At 39.0% G+C, this 22,205-nt stretch overlaps 1 protein-coding gene across 1 annotated transcript in view; it reads right to left on the minus strand.

Moving 5' to 3' along the window:
- Nucleotides 1-22,205, minus strand: part of LOC134660230 (translational regulator orb2) — a 109,650-nt gene that overhangs the window by 71,258 nt on the left and 16,187 nt on the right. The window contains exon 2 of the mRNA XM_063515970.1: nt 479-563. Within this exon, the coding sequence (XP_063372040.1) occupies nt 479-563 (85 nt within the window). The remainder of the gene's footprint in view (nt 1-478; nt 564-22,205) is intronic.

Genomic DNA, 22,205 nt, shown 5'->3' on the forward strand with positions numbered 1-22,205 from the left:
ATATTTTTTTTTTCACTAATCGCGTTTTTGTCAAAATAATAACTCATGTTAAAATGTTCGCGTATAAAGCTTAATACAACTGTAGCTTTAAGAACAATTCACACTTTACTTATATTCACTAAGACAATTTTGACACAACTATTTTATAGTTTCGGAATTTTCTACATATTGTCCCAGTTACAAAAATACCCTGTATTGTGATTTTTTTAGTAGTAATTTACCAACATCGCGTCATAGACGAATTTAGCTAAATATTCAACAATATTTGATGTAGGTATCATCTCTCTTTCAATAAACGTATAAGAAGTGTAAACCATTTCAATGCTACTGACATCTACTCAGTTTATCAAGTCAAGTTTATTATGAAAAATAAATGATTTGATCTGATTACAGACGTGTGTATTCGTCCTCTTACTTTTCAGGAGATTTTGTCAAATATTAACCGGTACAATGCTACTGACGTGTATATCCGTCTTACCTTTCATGGGGTCTGACGTGTCTGCCCGCATGATGTCTGTCAGATAGTGCTCTAAGGTCCTCATGTTGTCTAGCCCTGTGCGTTCCTGAAACAATAAAAAAAAATTACAAAATTATTCTATTTTTAAAACTATAACACCTAAAATTTGCGTTTCTTGGAAGGGTTTCCACGGAAGACCAGCGTCGAGGTATTCATAAGATACCTTGACACCAACGAGCGCTTTTTCAACGCGCGTTAAAAAAGCACTTGAATCTGTCTGCACGCTAAATTCAGTTTAATGACCAAGGATTAAATATTATTTACCTAAATCATATATTATGATTTATGATATATCACTGCACCTTATAAAACTAAGTTCCCCGCCGCGTCTGTTTGTGTGTTTGTATGTCCACGATAAACTCAAAAACTACACGGATTTTCATGCGGTTTTCACCTATCGATAGTGATTCTTGAGGAAGGTTTCTGTACTTTGTGTTTATTTGTTAACCCGTGCGAAGCCGGGGCGGGTCGCTAGTATTATATAGGGTTAGGTCTTAGGTGTATAGTGCTAGCCCGCTTTGAACGCTATTGATTTATTAACTTACTACTAACGTACTACTTAAACCTTCCTCTTGAATCACTCTATCCATTAAAAACCGGCCAAGTGCGAGTCGGACTCGCGCATGGAGGGTTCCGCACCATCAACAAAAAATAGAGCAAAACAAGCAAAAAAACGGTCACCCATCCAAGTACTAACCCCGCCCGACGTTGCTTAACTTCGGTCAAAAATCACGTTTGTTGTATGGGAGCTCCACTTAAGGTGGTTCGATTTTCATACAAAATTCAATCGACTTTCATTAAGTAACTACACACTATTACTACATAAATATTTCCGCATTTATCTTCTTTCGAATATTCATTTTCGCTAAATGAATAGGAACACCATGTTTCATACAGAAATCATGCAAAAATCATAGTTAACTTTTCATCAATTTTACGTATGTGTGCGTCACAAATGTCGTGTACGGATACATTTGCGACGTTGCCATACCATTTCCGACGTTGCCGGGCTGACCACGGCGTGAATTTGAAGTGCCGTCAGGTTTAGTGCAATTTTGTTGACCTACCCGATTCTGTTGAATAAGTACCCGAAGTTCGTCAGCTTAGCTAAGAACTATCATGGTGTGTTTTGTAAACAGTCGCTTTTGTATGGGAGCCCCACTTAAATCTTTATTTTATTCTGTTGTTAGTATTTGTTGTTATAGCGGCAACAGAAATACATCATCTGTGAAAATTTCAACTGTCTAGCTATCATGGTTCGTGAGATACAGCCTGGTGACAGACGGACGGACGGACGGACGGACGGACGGACAGCGGAGTCTTAGTAATAGGGTCCCATTTTTACCCTTTGGGTACGGAACCCTAAAAAACTGCATCAAAATCCGTTGCGCAGTTTTAAAGATCTAAGCATACATAGGGGCAAATAGCGGAAAGCGACTTTGTTTTATACTATGTAGTGATAGGTGAGGGTTTTCGGTAGGTAGGTAGGTAGGTTGTATAACAACCATCAGGAAGGCATTTTCGCTAATGAAAACATAAAACAATTTAATATTTTTAAAAGCTTCCTGTACGGATATGATGGTCGTTCTTGTCTACGTGACAGCGTGATAAAACGGTGTCCGTCACTTTCTTTCCCACGGTGTTAAACAGTGACAGTTATTTTATCACGTGGATAAAGATGGATAAAGCTATCCATAATAGGCTGGCTGATGTCCAAATACTGCACTATCATCGAAATTAAGCCCACCTTACGCTGACTAGGCTGTATTAAAGTTTGGCATCCTCAAAAACACTTAGCCCCATTTAGACAATTCAAATAAAATAAAAAAATAAAAAAAAAATATATATAGAGTCTGTTCGGAAAGAGAAGAGTCGTGGAATGTATTGGGCCCCATACATTCCACGACTCTTCTTTTTCCGCACAGACTCTAGTAACTTCAAGAAATTAACTTTCCAAGAGAAGCAATACCCTTAGCGCCCAAGGTCCTACCTATAGTACTTATTCAGTTCGATGAAATCTAAACCATATTTAATTGTAACAGGGTTGCACTTCTTTTGTTCCGTTAAATTTTCAAACAAATAAAAATCAACTCTATTCTCTGCACTATAGGTTCAAATTTCAGTGGGTTTTTCATTTGTATGGAGGATAGACTATTAGGCACAGCCTGTATAACGTGGGAATCTGGATAGTTCAAAAACTTGCATGCGATTTTCATTACATTGCGGTATTGGTCGATCTGTCGGCGGCCGATCGTAAGATCAGGCATATCGTGAAATTCCTAGGCATATCGTGAAACGTGAAAATCTTTGACCTGTTCCCTGTCACGTTCTAACAAGTATGTAAGTGCGAAAGTGACGGGCATAGTGATAGTCGATAAAAATGGAACCGTGTTGAGCCCGCTGGTCTATATGCTGTATGTATGTTTAATAATAATTCAGGAGGGAAAAGGTAACAGACATGACTGACAGACATCGACAGATAAATAGACAGCTACTTTCGCATAAATTCTACCTTTTCGTATTTCGCAATATTTGACAGTAAGTAATTTCGTATTGTATGATGTCGATTAGGATTTGTTTTTTGTTTACCAAACACGCCTCTTTCCCACTAAACATCACGTTTTTGCGGAAACGGTTTTCTGCAGGGTCCCGTTTTAGTAGTATAGGTGTTAATTAGGGTTCCGTACCCAAAGGGTAAAAACGGGACCCTATTACTAAGACTCCGCTGTCCGTCCGTCCGTCCGTCCGTCTGTCACCAGGCTGTATCTCACAAACCGTGATAGCTAGACAGTTGAAATTTTCACAGATGATGTATTTCTGTTGCCGCTATAACAACAAATACTAAAAACAGAATAAAATAAAGATTTAAGTGGGGCTCCCATACAACAAACGTGATTTTTGACCGAAGTTTAGCAACGTCGGGCGGGGTCAGTACTTGGATGGGTGACCGTTTTTTTGCTTGTTTTGCTCTATTTTGTTGATGGTGCGGAACCCTCCGTGCGCGAGTCCGACTCGCACTTGGCCGGTTTTTTATAGTAACGTTCACACGAGCATTCTGTTTGCGGAAAAGAGCCCTTACGCAGCCAGCGAAGAGTACCTATGGAAATATTGTATACAGTTCGCGCGAGATCTTAATTCCCCTACTATTTTATCTAGAGACAAAACAGGCAAAATCTCCACCATAAAACACCTAAATAAATCAAAGCGGACATTATAAAAGAGCTAGCTAAGCGGTCGATTTCAGGAGCCCATTCTGTCACACATTATGTATTGACCTAAGTGCCCCCGCGCTTGGCCGCCTACCCAGTGACCCACTTACAGCTTACACTACGCAGTGACGTCACAACAGCATTGCGACTCGCCCGTAAACCGGGTTAACATATTTTCAACCTTATAAAATGTGTATAGAGTTGGTATTTGAATGGAGGTTTTTGTTGACAAAATACGCGTCCTAATGCCTTAAATTTAGGTAGTGAAGCGCAATTTTGAATGGGAAACTTTGTTGTAAGTTGTTTGAAAATGGAATTTATTTTAAGTTAGATAAGGTTTAATTTAAATTTAAAGTGAAGTGGGGTGTTAATTTATTTTAGATTTTAGGCTTTTGTGGTTTCAGATTAGTGGTTACATACATTTTTGGGGTAAAATATTAACTTTGGGACCTTTTGTTACCTTTGCTTATGTAAATAAGTAAGTATTTCTCCCTTGATGTTATTTTAGTATGTAATTTAAACAGAAATTTATATGATTACTTTATCATTTTTATCAGGTACTATTAGGCTTAAAATTTAAAGACATGATTTTATAATATCTCAGCTTAGCGTACTATTTTAAAGTAAAATTATTATTCCCTAATAATAATAAGTTTAAGTCCATAATAATAAGTTTCTTATGATCGTCATAAAAAGTCAAAATCTCACTCCATATAAAAATCCGTCTGACGTCTATAGACGTCGAAACCACCCGACGTGTATACCCGTCGGTTTACGAAGATGGCAATCTTATTGGATACAACAATGGTGAATCGCACAAAAGGGCTTGTATCAGACATAACAAAAGATAATATTGACCTAGTAAAAAGCTTGTAATAGTTTTATTTAATTTGTTATATTAATAAAAATAACTATTTTTGCCATATAATTTGTTGGAAAAATTAGAGTAGAGGCGTTATTCATATGTCTGTCATATTTACGAAACCGTCGATAATGAATTTTGTTTGTTAGTAAAAAAAAAACTATCGACGCAGAGCGGGTTAAAAAAGGTAGTCGTCTATATGTATGTGGCAGAGTAGGACTAAAATCTGCATGGCAAAGTGTGGCCATGTCATCATTAATGACAAAGTTCTATGTTAATATGACGTTTATAATGACATGAATGATGACATTATTACCAGAGCCCGTACCTACCATGAGTCACTGACAGTGTCAAAACTGACATTTACGCTATCGAGAACGTAATTTACTTTCTATACATCTCGTTTGCACTAATATGCGAGTACGAGCGAGATGTATAGAAAGTAAATTACGTTCTCGACGGCGTTTATGTCAATGCCAAACTAATGGTAGCCGTACAGAGCTCGGCGGGGGTGAGCTATTTACCTTATAATTTGACAAGTCTTACGTCATATTATAAGGAAACCAGCCGAGCTCTGATTATTACTTTAGAAACTAAGATAATTAAACTTTAGAAATTCTAAACCTACTTATAACCGAATACTTTTCTCATGAAATGTCAAGATTCTAAGTAGATGCTCGTCATGCTAAATATTTTTATACTGGTGCCATTAATATATCATTTATCATTTTATCGCAGACTTGACATGTAGTACGATATAATATTATACTTTTATAGGCAATCTATTTCATTGTGAAACACTGTGGTGAAACTCATATTTTACAAAACAATTTATATTCTAAATTGTTGAGTAAAATATGACTTTTTTAATTAATTTGCACTTAACATGCTTATTTTATTTAATAATAGAAAGCGCCTATTACAAAACCTTAACAAATGATATACATCTAAACCAAGAATCACTCAATTGATAGGTGAAAACCGCGTGAAAATCCGTTCAGAAGTTTTTGAGTTTATAGCGAACATACATACCTACAGACAGACGCGGCGGAGGACTTTGTTTTATAAGGTGTAATGATGATTTTAAAACTAACCCTTGTGTGTACAACCCTTTCAATGTGTTTTGTCCAAATGTTCTGACGCGAACCCTACGTCATACCGTGTGGGTTGGTGATTCTGATTAATTATTTATGCATATGAATTAGTGAGACGACACCCATAGGGAAAGCGTACCGTTTCTAGTTAAAATATCTAATAAACTACAAGATTAACTTGACTGCAGGTAAATTGTAGTTTATGATTGACAGAACGTTTTGGTCTGTTTTATTTTCTACCTTAATACGAATGAGATAAAGTCTTTTATGAAAAGATATCTGATGGCGACTGTAGGTACTTATAAATAAACTCGTTAACAAATGTAGTTTGTAGTGAGGATGTGTTGTTAACGGACATGTTCTTTAATTAACATTGTGATCTTTTGAGTATTCCTTTTGGTGCTACAAATAGTACATTTACCTATCTGAAGTCAGAGGGAAATACCCAATACAGTCGTATCTCACTACATAGTATAAAACAAAGTCGCTTCCCGCTGTCTGTCCCTATGTATGCTTAGATCTTTAATACTACGCAACGGATTATGTTGCGGTTTTTTAAATAGATAGAGTGATTCAAGGAGAAGGTTTATGTATAGGTAATTTGTTAACCCGTGCGAAGCCGGGGCGGGTCGCTAGTAGACAGTAAAATTTCGATTCCTATTTTGACGTACAGCCGCTGTAACACGTTTCCAGTTTGTGCGTCGCAAGAATCGTAAAGTTGATGCCCGGTGCTATTAAAAGATAGCCTCAATATTGGGCGCCATTCCCTTTTTAGATTTAACTATAAACTTACCGAAAAAAAAGAAGAAAAGAGTTCATAACAACAGAGAATGGGTAGAGGCCGTTCAGTTTACAAAACCACCATGTACTTAATAAAGTATTATCAATGGTCGTTTTGTGTACAGTCAGCAGCAATAGTTGCTAAGCGGGCGAGGTGTTGAAAATGATCTTGACGCGACTTTGTTGTTAAGAGAATAAGAGCGCGTAAAGGTAATTTTGAATACTTCGCCCGCTTAGCAACTAGGTACTGCTGCTGACTGTACACTACTTCCTCAATAATTCAAAACCCGAAAAAAAATCAATGAATAATTCTTGAAATATATTCATATTTCGTGCCATTATTTTAAACTGCGCCCGCGACTTATTCTGCGTATTAGTTCTTTTGATGAAGACGAAGATGATTAATAATAACTAGGTACCCTATGTCCTTCCCCGGACCTCAAACTATCTCCATACCAAATTTCACCTAATCGGTTCAGCGGTTTAAGCGTGAAAAGGTAACAGACAGGCAGAATTACTTTCGGAATTATGATACTATATTAAACTAGCGACCCGCCGCCGCTTCGCACGGGTTAACAAATTATACATAAACCTTCCCCTTGAATCACTCTATCTATTAAAAACAACCGCATCAAAATCCGTTGCATAGTTTTAAAGATCTAAGCATACATAGGGACAGACATACTGTGTAGTGATTAGTAGGGATGTAAAACGATATGGCTAAGCACAGACACCGACGATTCTATCTGGGTTATTGATAACATACGATCTGTCAAACACCTGTCACGGCTGATGATAAGATAGGTACGCTTGAAGAATCCTGTCAACACAGTTTAAAAGTATCACATGAAAATAGAGTTAGAGATGAGTTACTCTTTTTAAAAAGAATCAAGTCATGTTTAACATTAACAGCCATTTGCAACGTACGAGTTTCTCGCAAAGAAAATAGCAAGAACCAAAAAGAAAACATTATTTGACTATTGGAAACTATGAATTAACATGATAAGAATATAAGTTTCTGGAAAAATGCCGGGACAACGCGATCGATAAGTTAAATAAATAAATAAAAAATATCTAAATAAATAAATATCTGTAACAACATATGTACCATGGTTGGCAATAAACGATTATGATTATGATTATGAAGTTCCTGGCAAAAAAAATCTCATTTTCGGTCATTTTTTAGTCATAATTTTTTTTATCGATATAATCCCTCTCAACCCCCTAGAAGAAGAATTTTACAAATCGCTGTAATTGTTTTTCTTGTATTCGAATAAGTTTTCAAAAACTGTAATATGTATATTTTCTTGCTTTATTATATTACGATTTTCTAAAAAGTTTTTAAGTTTCACGCTCAAAAAAGTATTAGTATCCGATAGGGTCCTACACACTTTCAACTCCTTTTTTAACCCCTCTGCGGAATGTGTTATCAAAATTATCATAAACACTAAAATTGCTTTCCTTGTTTTTAAAGTGGCCCACTGAATAAGTTTGGCAAAAATTTAATTTTTGGTACAAGCTTTTATCGCTGACTGTACTTTCCTTACGACAGACAACTAATACTCATCGAGACAATTCTAAAAACCCCTAACACAATTAGGTCGCGTTGTTTCATCACAGAGTTCCTATGGCCATCTCCTGTCTCCATCGTTAGATCAGTTCGACAGTACCATATTATTGTATTGTCATCAGAACTACATACAGCTGCCAATTTTCATGACGCTACGATCCTTGGAAGATGGTTAAATTAGTTACCTTAGATTCCATTACATAGTTACATACAGGTCGACCTAATAAAAGTTTGTTAAAAAGTTGACAGTTCCGAACAACTGACAGGCTGATATCGACCGGCGGACTGATAATCAGGGGGCCCCTTAATACTACGTACACAGTAAAATAGTTTCAGAACCGGTTTAACCAGAAGTGTAGATTAGATGTAGGCGATCATCTGATACTGATAAGATCGTGATAACGCCTGATAACGTTGTTGGTGCGCACACGCACCTCTACTCTACGAGTACCGCAAGTTACAAATTACCTCTACTCTCTTATCGTAGCGTTTATCCCAGTTGCGTAGAGTTGACCAAGAAAAATCTGCAACGATTTTGATAGCATACGCAGTGCAAGTGTTATTTATTACGTTTGACGTATAAAATAACACTTGCACTGCGTGTGCTACCAAAATCGTTACAGACTTCTTTCTTTCCCATGAAATGTTCTCGGTATTTTTTTCTGCACGTTAATTTCCAAACCATCCTACAGCTAGTTTCGATGACTATGACATAATTATGTGTATGAAATATACACCAATGAGTGACATATATATTAAACAAGCGACCCGACCCGGCTTTGCACGGGTTAACAAATTATACATAACCCTTCCTCTTGAACTACTCTATCTACAAGTATTAAAAAAAACCGCATTTAAATCCGTTGCGTAGTTTTAAAGATCTAAGCATACATAGGGTTTGCACGACGGATCCGAAATGTATGGGAATATCCGCGGATTCGGATCCAGATCCGGATAATACCACACATTTTGGATCCGGATTGCAAACCCTAATAGGGACAGACAGCGGGAAGCGACTTTGTTTTATACCATGTAGTGATGATGCTGTCGTCAACAGTTAAGAACATTTAGTAATAAAATAAGCCCTAATCTGAACGGGAGCTTTCTGAACGGCCGACATTAGTAGGTAGGTATATTAATAGTTTTCCTTACTTCCGAAACATTTCAGTAATTTGCATGCTTATCGGTTTAATGAACGATAACCCGCTTTTCGACTCAAAAAACCTACGTACCTGGTTTACGTCTTTACTTTTTTCTGTAACCCAAAAGTTAGTATTTAATATTTTGTAGAAGTAAAACAAATGGCCACAATTTAGACTTAAGACTACGTCCTAGCCGAAGCTAGTCAAAACTAGAGAACTAAAAATGTATTTTCACCTCAGCAGCTCGAACAAGGGTACTTTGATTCTTAAAAACAGTGAGCAAAATGCGATTTTGCCACTGAGTGAGACAAAATGACATTCAAGTGACCTTTATAGTCAAATGTCATTTCAACATGCGGGGTCTAATAAAAGTTCGAAATACTTGGGTTCTATTATCTCTGTCCCTTTCACACTGTTAGCAAAAAGAAACGGACAAAAAAAGTTAAAACGACATTCAACGATATATTCACGGTTTATAATAGACCCCCGAAAAACTTCAGACCGCATCGTTCCAAACCACGTACGAGTATGAATTCTTAATAATTAATTAATAAAAATAAAGTTTAAGATTTGATAAAAACTGATAAAATACTATATTTTAGGTATTTTATTGTACAATTAAAATAATGAACTCAAAAAATACACAGATCATCACGCAAAATTAATTATTTTACTTTTAAGAATTTCTACCATAGTTGACAAATATGTAGTACGTATCCGCAATTCGGACCGTATCTTACAAATATTTTTTTTACAAAAAAAAGTTGTCGATTGAAGTGTCAGTTAATGTTTGTTATTTCTATATTATTTTACTGGAATTTATTATTACGTTTTGTTTTTCTGTTCCATTGCGGTAATTAAACTTAATTGTTTGTATATCTTAAGAAAACATGAGTGCAGGTATTAAGTGATGAAGAAGGATTACATTTTTCAAGTTGTCTAATCTAATAGGTATGTTCTCACTGCTCAGGTGAAAAATGTTGTGTACTACACGAGATCAAAGTTATTTACATCTCGTGCGCTTTTGAGTCCCTTACTACGCTCAAGATTCTAAATTAGATTCACTCGCTACGCTCGTGAATCTATTATAGAATCTTTCGCTTGCACGGGACTCAAAATAAGCACTCGAAGAAATATCAAACTTTGATCACTTGTTGTACAAATAACTATTGTCATGCTACTTCAGTCAACCTCAGTACTTTTCTGTACCGAGACTGACTGAAATAGCAAGACACGTTCGTACGTTTCCGTGGTTTCCGCGAAAATACGATGGGAAAAATAATTATGCACTGTTAGCGCTGTTGGCAGCACCGCCACCTTCGAGCCAACCAATGATGTGTTAGAACGCAGCCCTGCATCTCCAGGATGCCAACATGCACGGCGAGGTCAGCGGCCAACCAGAAAGCGCGATGCTGGCGCCAGAGTTTCGCCTATGCAACGCATCTCCAGGCAGCGCGCCGCAAGCACACTCTCTTGCATTCTAACCACCGTACCCATCGCGCGTGTCCTAGACAAAGAACCTTATATATTGTACTCATTGAATACCATTAAAAATGGTAATTTAATTTAACATTTGTTTTATTTAAATAGCGCCAAAAGGGCGCAAACATAAATTGGCGACCGTGACAGGACACGCGCGGAATATTTTGAGCCTTTTTACAGTGCCTGAGCAAAGGCCGCCATCTTGGGACGCTGTGGGCCTGGAGCCGGCGTCGACGCAAGCTACCAACCAACAACACCGCGTGCCATCGCCGCCAGCTCAAGATAAACCCGAAGACACAAGAGGGAAGGCAGCGGCGACTGGGTCCGGTTCAAAACTACGAGGAGCGTCGGCGCATAGCAACAAGGCGGCAGCGCGTGGCGGCTGGCGAATCGAGGAAAGTGCCGTGAGGGGTGCCCAACATAACCCGTTTTTTACCTTACCCCTTACCACCTAACCACTTACCTTACCTTTGCCATTCTTACCTTAAATACCTTTTGCCTTAACTTTAAACTTAAAATCCTTTTGGTAATTAAAACTCAACTTAAATTTCTTTGCGTAAATTGTAACGTAAATTCAACATTCCCAATAATAATTTAGTACCTACATTGACTTTGACCTTTACTTAACCTCACTTGACAACTTACTTTAAACTCAAATACCATTGAATTCCCTTACAACCTAACCTTAAAAGAGTGCTTATTGTGTAATTATTGCCTTCATTTGTGTTTTACTTTCAGAATAGTTCTTCAAAGTGTGATAATCGTGTGCGGGCTCGCTTTCTGCCACGTTGGCATATACCTACTGTTAACAGTGTTAAGCATCTGTTAAACTTTATTTCTGCTTAAATGCCTATCGGGGCTTTCTTAATTTCATTTAAACTATAGTGAAGTGCTATTATTCATTCCATTTAAAATTTAAAGACGTACTTTTCTAAAAACCAGTGAAATTGCATGAGCCTTTTTTTATTTCGTGACGAAACCTTTTTAATCACGCATTCACGCTTAATTCATTTGCACTTAAAGGCCCAAACGTGTGTTCTCTTAAAATTTGACTTTCTTAATTGTATTCCGAGTACCTACGCTGACCTAATCAGATTCTTTTTAACTTCACCGCTGCTTGCATCTTGGTTTGTGTTCGCATATGCACATATTCGTTTGCACAATTTCAGTGGGCAACCTGTCGAAGTGCGTGCCGCGTGCCACGAATACATCGTGCCACGCCCACATCTATCACCACGTGGCAAGTTGTCCAGTGTGAAGCCGCAAGCTGCTGCGACACACCAAGGGCACCTCTGCGTAGCTGTTGAAGTCACTAAGGGGCGTAAGCTGTTTTGCCAATTTTTATTTTCTTACGTGGATAACTTTAAACTCGCATTTAAATTAAAATTTTGTTGTTAAGACTTGCTAGCTCAGCTAAAAACATAATTCAACATGACTGAAGCAGCAAAAAGGGAAGCTCTTTTGGCAGAACTACGTGTTAAACGTGGCTCCATAAAGGGCCAGGTTTCTAAATTCCGTGGCTACTTAAAAACAATTACAGAGGATGAAGTGCTAACCGGTGTTAAATTCAACGAGCTGACCTTAAGATTAAATAAAGTTATAGAGTTATCCACGCGCCTTGACGAGCTGCAAACTTCGATAGAAGTAGCTAACTCTGACAATCTTGACAGTGAACTTTTAGAACGGGACACTAATGAGACTCATATTAACACTGCTATAGCTACAGCTCAGAGTATACTTGAACGCTCTCAGGCTCAAAAAATGTCACCGGAGACTTCTGTTAAAACCTGTTCTTCAGGAGGCTGTCACTCGGAGCATCTCGGCTTCAAGCTCCCTCAAATTAAAATCTCTAAATTTGACGGATCTTATTATAAATGGATGGAATTCAAAGACCTTTATGAATCTTTAATTCATAATAATGAACACATTAAGCCTATCCATAAGTTTCATTATCTGAGTTCCTATCTTGAGGGAGAGGCTTCGAGAGTCATAGCAAATTTAGAAGTTTCCGCTGCCAACTACACTGAAGCCTGGAAACTTTTATGTGACAGGTTCAGTAACAAAAGGCAACTGATTACTAACCACTTAAATGCTTTATTTAATTTAGAGCCCATACAGCGAGAATCTGATAAATCATTAAGATTTTTAAGCGACCATGTTACTAAAAACCTCCGTGCCCTTAAAACATTGGGGCAACCAACGGAGCACTGGGATACAATGTTAGTACATTTGTTAGCGGCTAAATTGGACACTAATACTAATTCAAAATGGGAAGAGCATAGAAACACTCTTAAGGAGTGGCCCACACTTGAAGATTTTAGGGAATTTTTAAAGAATCGTGCAGATATTTTAGAAAACCTATACCGCTCAAAGCGGGACAAACAAGCTAACCACAAGCCAGAGCCTGTGGCTAATAAAACTTCATTTAAACATGATAAAAACATAAAAACCTTCATGATTTCAGAGAAACAAAGTGACAACAAGGGTCGGCCGTGCGTCGTGTGCCATGGCGATCACAGGGTGTACGACTGCCCAGTCTTTAGAAAAATGTCAGTCGACGAGCGCTGGGCGCGGGCGTCCACCCTGAAGCTGTGCCATGTCTGCCTCCGACCGGACCACGAGACCCGCGCTTGCAAGTTAAACGGCTGTCGCGTATGTAAGAGACGACACAATACATACCTACACACCTCACCAACTAACACTTCTAATAGTGGAGCTAACATGGAACAGACAGTTCAGTCTACCGATAGTGCTAGGGTTAATGTAGCCTGCGCCTCCACTATGCTAACTTCTGACAGTGCAGAGGTGCATCACACCTTCACTGCTAATACTTTGCTTACCAATAGCGAAGCATTGCTCTCAACTGCTCTAATTGAAATAGTTAACCCTTTCAACAATAAAAAAGAAACTGTGAAGTGTCTGTTAGATAGCTGCTCACAGTCTAATTATCTTACTGAAGCATTAAGACAACGCTTGCAACTTGATCTTCAGCCTCTAACTGCCTCAAATGTTACAGGAATAGGAAATACGCCTCTGACCTATAAGCCTGTACGTTGTGCAGCTCATATTAAATCTAAATTAAGCGATTTCAATGCCAATCTTGACTTTCTAGTTTTAGACCAAATAACTGATCGCTTCCCACTAAAATATGTTGACGTTAGTCAACTTAATTTACCTGCTACTATGCAGCTTGCAGACCCAACCTTTAATGTGCCATCCCAAATTGATATGCTGTTGGGAGTGGAAATGTTTTGGTCAATTGTAACAGGTGCTGCAAAAACAATGCCAACGAGCAAGCGCACCTTCCTAATCCCATCTAAACTTGGGTGGCTAGTAGCTGGCCCGGTAGAGGGAGCCACTACACATGTAAATTCGGTAACCACACGTAGCCATCTTTGCTTAGCTGATCTGTCGGCCCAAATGACAAAGTTTTGGGAGACAGAGGAGCTGCCGTCAGAGGCGGACTCCATCAAAAATGGGAGTGAGTTCGACTCTCACCCCATAGAAAAACACTTTGTTGAAAATACCTATCGCCAATCTGACGGCAGGTTTGTAGTGCGTTTACCTTTAAAAGATACACCAGACTGCCTAGGCAACACATTCAACATAGCTAAAAAGCGCTTATTTAACTTAGAAAAGCGTTTTAGTAAACAGCCTGAGCTTAAATCAATGTATGTTGATTTCATAAATGAATATAGGGATTTAGGGCATCTGTCGGAGTCTAAGCAATGTTATACAGCCAACCACCTCCCTCATCACCCTGTGATGAAGGAGAGTGAATCTACTCGCTTAAGAACTGTGTTCAACGCTAGTTGCCCAACCTCCTCTGGTTATTCTATCAATGATATCCAGTTGGTAGGACCAAATATCCAAAACTCACTGTTTGAAATATTGCTTAGATTCCGTCAGTACAGGTATGTGCTCTCGGGTGACATAGAAAAACAATACAGGCAAATTTTAATGAATGAAATGGACAGAAACCTACAAGTGATTCTATGGCGCGAAGACGAGCACCTACCTATACGCTCTCTCACTTTAAATACAGTAACGTATGGCTTTGCGTCGGCGAGCTGGCTAGCGGCTCGCTGTTTGTGGCAGTTAGGGGCTGAGAGCAAGGATCCTTTGGTTAGGACCATTATACAAAATGATTTTTACTGTGATGACTTATTAACAGGCGCAGACTCTGAATCAGAGCTGCTTCATATACAGGCCGGCGTCTCACAGTCTTTAGCCTCTGGTTGTTTCAATTTGCGTAAATACCGTTCGAATTCAAACGCGTTACTAAAGTCAGATTTCATTAATCAAGATGATCATCTAGCTTTGAGTCAAGCTTGTCAAACACTTGGACTGGGGTGGCAACCCAGCCAAGATATATTAAACTTTTCAATTAAAAATGATCACTCTGATGAAACAATTACAAAACGAACAATTTTGTCTAAAACGTTCCAAGTATTTGATCCCTTAGGTCTTTTAAGCCTGTGCACAGTCAAACCTAAGATATTAATACAAACTTTGTGGAAAGAAGGCAAATCTTGGGACGAGCCAGTTTCGCCTGAAATACAGCGAATCTGGTCGCGATTTATAAAAAAATTGCATCACATTAAAGGACTCAGTATACCTAGATATGTATTGTGCGAGGCGCCCTCCACAATAGAACTACATTGCTTTTCTGACGCTGCAGAGACTGCATATGCAGCCTGCATTTATGTAAAAACTATTTCTGACTCGGGTGAACAACAAGTCCACCTGCTGTGTGCGAAAGACAGAATAGCTCCAATCCGGCGCACAACTATACCACGATTAGAATTAGCTGGGTGCTTGTTAGCAGCACAAACATATGCAGCCGTAGTAGGAGCCTGGAGACGTCCTGTCTCTCGCACAATATTCTGGACTGACTCTAGCTGCTGCCTGGCTTGGCTAAAGACAGACAGATCCAAACTTAAAACTTTTGTAGCAAACAGAGTAGCCGCTATAGCCAGTCTCACTCCCGGAGCCACCTGGAGACATGTACCTACAAAAGAAAATCCAAGTGATCTTGCAACGCGTGGTGTTGATCCACAGCATGTCTCTGGAAACGCTCTGTGGTGGAAGGGCCCCGAGTTTCTATTAAAGCCTGAAAATGAATGGCCAGAGCTAAATTCTGTCGAGCCGGAGGTCTTGCCAGAAATCAAAGTAATGTCTATGCTTACAAGCACAGACGATGGACCATCTGTCATTGATTTTAATAGATTTTCTAAATATAAAAGGCTACAACATACTATGGCTTATGTGCGCCGTTTCATAAATAACTGTAAGCCCAGCCTGCCTAAATTAACTGGCTCGCTATCGCCACAAGAGCTTACAGACTCTTTGCATACTTTAGTTAAAATTGCACAACAGCAGTCATTTGCTTCTGAACTTGAAACGATGCGCAAAGGTCATAGGTTGAGTCCTAGATCACACATTATAACTCTGAACCCATTTTTGGACTCACAAGGTCTCTTGAGAGTCGGGGGAAGGCTAGATGCTTCAGATTGTAGTTACGAACAGAAGCATCCCATGTTATTACGTGCTAAACACACACTAACCAAACTCATTTTTACACATGAACACATACGTCTCTTACATGCAGGACCACAGCTATTGCTATGCTCAGTACGGGACTTGATATGGCCAGTCGGGGGCAGAAACGTCGCAAGGAGCACGGCCCACAATTGTGTCACTTGTAAAAGAATCGCTGGCCAAACTTTAAAAAATATAATGGGCAATTTACCAGCGCAGCGCATAAATGCTGATTTTCCATTCACGTCAACAGCTGTTGACTTTGCAGGTCCTTATTTAATAACAGATCGCCGTGGACGTGGATGTAAAATCACTAAATGTTATCTGTGTCTATTTATATGCTTAAGATATAAATGTGTTCATTTAGAAGCTGTTAGCGACCTGTCTAAAGATGCATTTGTGCTGGCACTCCGCAGATTTATCGCCAGGCGCGGCAGACCTGCGGAGCTGTTTTGTGATAATGGTAGAAACTTTGTAGCTGCAGCCAAAGAGATAAATGATTTTTTTAAGTTATATGAAAACGATATATCTGATTTTGCAGCTGGTCAAGGTATAAAATTTAAATTTGCGCCAGCTTATGCTCCTAACTTTAATGGCTACGCGGAGGCCGGCATTAAAAGCGCCAAATTTCACCTCAAACGAGTTTTGGGCAATACACACCTTACCTTTGAGGAACTTTCGTCTCTTTTTAGCCAAGTGGAGGCAATTTTGAACAGTAGGCCTCTCTGCCCACTCTCCTCCTCCCCTAATGACTTTTACCCCCTTACTCCCGGGCACTTTCTCATTTTTAGGCCGCTCACGTCGCTGCCGGCTCCGCCACTGCAAGACCGGAACCCGAACCGCCTGGACCGCTTCCTGAGGCTAGAACAGCTGCGGCAACACTTCTGGAAACGCTGGTCGACCGAGTTCGTGTCCCTACTGCAACAACGCTACAAGTGGCGCGAGAGGCAACGCGATCTACAGCTCGGAGAGCTCGTACTCATTAAGGAGGAAGGCTTGCCGCCTTTGCTATGGCGCATGGGCAGAGTCGTCAAACTATATAACGGAAAGGATGGCGTGCCGCGCGTAGCTGACATCAATACCGCTAGAGGGATAGTCAAGCGAGCACTCAACCGAATATGTCCGCTGCCTGTACAACAGAGAGAGTCCTGAAAGACCCTCGGCTTTCAGCGTCCCGGAGTATGTTAGCGCTGTTGGCAGCACCGCCACCTTCGAGCCAACCAATGATGTGTTAGAACGCAGCCCTGCATCTCCAGGATGCCAACATGCACGGCGAGGTCAGCGGCCAACCAGAAAGCGCGATGCTGGCGCCAGAGTTTCGCCTATGCAACGCATCTCCAGGCAGCGCGCCGCAAGCACACTCTCTTGCATTCTAACCACCGTACCCATCGCGCGTGTCCTAGACAAAGAACCTTATATATTGTACTCATTGAATACCATTAAAAATGGTAATTTAATTTAACATTTGTTTTATTTAAATAGCGCCAAAAGGGCGCAAACATGCACTAAAGTCTATTTTTTTATTCGGTAGACTGAAATGACAGTTCATAATATGAACATAAAATGTCATTTCATACTATGAACTGTCATTTCAGTCTACCGAATAAAAAAATAGACTTTACATCTGTAGATCACATCGGTTGGCGACCGACGACCGACCGATCTTAAACCATCTAACTGACCGACCGACCATTGTGGAATATTTTAAAATACTAGCGACCCGCCCCGGCTTCGCACGGGTTAAAAAATTATACATAAACCTTCCTCTTAAATCACTCTATCTATTAAAAAAACCGAATCAAAATCCGTTGCGTAGTTTTAAAGGTCTAAGCATACATAGGGACAGACAGACCGCGGGAAGCGACTTTGTTTTATACTATGTAGTGATGACGTCTCACGAAAGTAAAACGAATAAAAGAGATTTAACGTAACTCCAGCTTCCCTACGTATATATTTGTGGTGTGTGTGTGTTTGTGTGTGTGTGTGTGTGTTTGAAGGGAGACATGTCCCAGTTAGCGTTATCAACCTGTCGAGTCAACAAGCTTATCAGTAGGTCTGTTTTGGTGCCGCTATCTCCGAAACTGGATACCAGCGATGTTGTTCAGACTTTTTTACTGAAATTGTGAGTAATGCTGGCTACAAAATAGGTATAACAAATTGGAAAACTCACAGGAATCTAGCCGCCGATACAATCTAAGGTTTAACCTCTAATTTTAAAATAACTTGCTGAAATTACATGAAACTTGGCATGGACATTCAAGTTGTTACATAGATCTATGTTTGGTACCTACTACGAGTAGATTTCGTTGCTCGGAATTGTAATACAAAGAAAATAGAGCGGGTAAACGGTTTACATTGTAGGTAACTAATATTTTGTGTTAAAAAAAATACCTTAAAGTGTATGTTTTGTCATTTGTCACTGCCAAGTCGGTGCAAATGCAATCTTAGCTTGGTCGGACTATAAAACGTTACCGGTATGATTAAAAATAACATCAACACGTATATTCCATACATTTATGAATAAAATAAACGTGCTCATGAAACAAACATAAAAAATAACGAGCCGCGGTGATAATTAAAAGTTATGTAGCGGCCATTTTGAATTTCCTCCATCAACATTAACAGTCATAACTAAACTTTTTTTATCCGACTCCCAAATGAGGAAAAATTAGGAGGTTTCAAGCGTGCATCTACATATTTCTAGGTATCGTATGTATAGTGTGTAGATATGTATAAACACTTTATTGTACACTAGCGACCCGCTCCGGCTTCTCACGGGTTAACAAATTATACACAAGCCTAGCTGCCTCTTGAATCACTCTATCTATTAAAAAAACCGCATCAAAATCCGTTGCGTACTTTTAAAGATCTAAGCATACATAGGGACAGACAGACACTTTGTTTTATACTAATAGTGATAAGACAGATTACCAACACAATAAACAACCAAATAAGAGTTATACCGACCGGGATATGGACCGTGATTACCTTTTGTATTGCTTTCGAGCTTCCGATATTTCGACACAGTTACATGCATCTTGTTGTATATTATTATACCATGGGGAGCTCGAAAACAAAACAAAAGGTAATCACGGCCCTTATCCCGGTCGATATAAGTCTAGTGGAAGTGGAACCAAATAAGAGATCTCTATAAGGGGGGGTCTCTATTATTTCCCAAAAAGGTTTAAGTCATATTGTATTGTTTGCTCGCATTTTCGTAAGTCATAATCCATTTGGTTCATAAACGCGTCACTTTTCAGGATTGCCATAAAACAAACCTAACCTAACCTATCTATAGGATAACCTTACGATAATCCTGAAAAGTTAACGGTTTCAGTGTTTCTAATGATAATATGACAAACGATACATTATGACTTAAAACTTTATGGGAACAACGGGACCCCCTATAAGGGATCTCTTCCAGCCAACCTTTGAACAATTTAGAGCAAAAATGAACACAACGTACAGAAAGCAAATTATGGTTCAATATAATACTATATGGTTGGTTACCTATTAATCGATATTCGCTGCATTTGCACATGTACCGTAAAATGGGGTGAGTAGGGTCAAAACTGAAATTCAAACCTCGATAACATTTTATTTTTACATATGAAAACTGAATGGTGTATATAATAAGTGTTCCGGACGTTTGTATTTTAGTTTTTATTTTATTTTGGGTAGTTCCATTTCATAACTTTGACGATAAAGAGGAAAACCCACCTCACCCCGTAGTGCCTCGTATTTGGGGTGAGAGGGATTTTCATACAAAGGTGATTTTGGAAGATTGTTGGATCGATTTTTTTTTTGCGTATTACTATAGCTCCATTTTAAATTGGAATACATTATTTTTGTAGCAGTAGCCTTAAAATCCCTTCTCACCCCCCTCTCACACCTTCTCTCCCCATTCATAACCCACCTCTGCCCGCGAAACCTACTCACCCCGTTTTACGGTAACTTAAATGCCCAAACGTAAACGCCTTCAAATCTAACAATACTCACGTGGTCGTAATCTGCAATGCACTGCATTTTGCAATGGAAAGAATACGCCGCATAATACAATAGCTTATACAATGACGTTATGTAAAAGTACTTACCTACTTACAAATCCTAATCTTGCAATTTTTCCTTCGTTATTTTGGATGTTGTGATTTTATAAACATACTTAACTGATATATAAGGGTAATGCTATTCGATCGAGTATACCTAAATAAAGCATTGTGAGGCAAAGTATACCTAAATAAAGGTTTTAAAATATTAAAACTAGATAGCGGCTGAGAATATGCCTATGCTTTTACATATTATGTTTTAATTATACTTTTGTGCCAGGAAAATCTAATTTTAAATTAATTTAATTACACAGATGTCAACCACAATGACGAAATTAACTGTGATCAACTCTGACCAACGTGGGTGTCGACATCTTTGGATTTTAAAACGTATTGATTTATTAATATTAAGTTATTAAGTCGTATTAATTAGTTATAAACGCCGTAGGTGACAGAGATTTTATACGTAGGTACCTATAAAGCTATATTTTTATGGAAAAATAGTACAAAGGCACGCGAAGTATGCGGTATTGTATGGAGGTTGTTCGTCTTGAATATTTACTAGTTTCTATGACATATCGTGTACAGTTAAGTAGTAGCCATCGCTATAAAAGACGGAATATACGAAGCATGCGTGTAATTTCCATATAGCCTTTTCATTCGAGTTATGTAAGTAGCCTTGAAATCGCTGATAACAACATGGTTTCAGTCGGATACAGCGCAGTTTTCACGGCGTATTCGTTTGTTTTCGCAGTTTGAATGTAGATGGCGTTTTAGCTATAGGATCGTTTATTAAAACGCGCTGGAGTAAATTAGATATTAGATTGTTTTACAATGTTAGCCAAGGGATGAAAGGGACCCATTTCTGACGAGATATTTTGGCACTTAAATGGACTCAAATAGTCGAAACCAGGGATGTTGCGAATATCCGCATCCGCAACCGCGGAACTTCCGCATTATTTTCAACATCCGCATCCGCATCCGCATAAAATCGATGCGGATTTAATGCGGATGCGGATGTGGAACAGTTCGGTACAGGAACGTCTTAGCATCGGCGTAAGTGCTAGACTGCTAGGTAATTTAGTCATTAGCCAAAAAACTATTATAAATTAGCAGTCAAGCGTGAGTAGGACTTAATGTACTCGTACGGAACTCTTGGAACGCGAGTCCGACTCGCACTTGGCCGGTTGTTTTAAATAAAAATTACTAAAATGTAATATTTGACGTTTTTTATGTACCTATCTTGACATCCGTATCCGCATCCGCATCCGCGGATGTCAAAAAATCGGCATCCGCAACATCCCTGGTCGAAACGTCACTTTTGCGGTCACATCGGATCAAAAAACCCGCATATATTGCTGCCTCGCCCAATGACACTGGCGGTCAATGCCACTGGGCAAGCGGGACAGCAATATAATTAAGCGCGTGCGATAGCGATAGGAACACGTGGATCAATGTACGAGATTCTTTGTGCTCACCGTCCTGACTTTAACCGTACGCATTGAAAGTGAATATTACAACACACGTGTATTTTTTCCTAGCCGGTTAACACGTGCATCTCTTATCAGCCAATTACGTCTTACGCATTGATTAGTTTTCAATAGCAATTGGTTCAAGTCGGCATCTGTTCGGCCATGACATGTTTTCACGTATATTTATTTATTTTTAAACTTTATTGCACAAAAAAAGTACAAATGGCGGACTTAATGCCTCATGGCGTTCTCTACCAGTCAACTATATAAACAGAAATATATCAAGGTGGGTGCAGACTGCAGTGAGAAGCGTTATATTAAACCGAACGAGCGCGAAGATCTCTGTCACAACTTAAGAAAAAAACCGGCCAAGTGCGAGTCGGACTCGCGCACGAAGGGTTCCGAACCATTACATTACATTATTATGTTTAGTTTTAAGTTTATAAAATACATATGTATGTTAGTCTGTAAGGTATTTGTAATATGGGCC

This window comes from Cydia amplana, chromosome 26 (assembly GCF_948474715.1).
Source record: "Cydia amplana chromosome 26, ilCydAmpl1.1, whole genome shotgun sequence".
NCBI classification, from domain to species: domain Eukaryota; kingdom Metazoa; phylum Arthropoda; class Insecta; order Lepidoptera; family Tortricidae; genus Cydia; species Cydia amplana.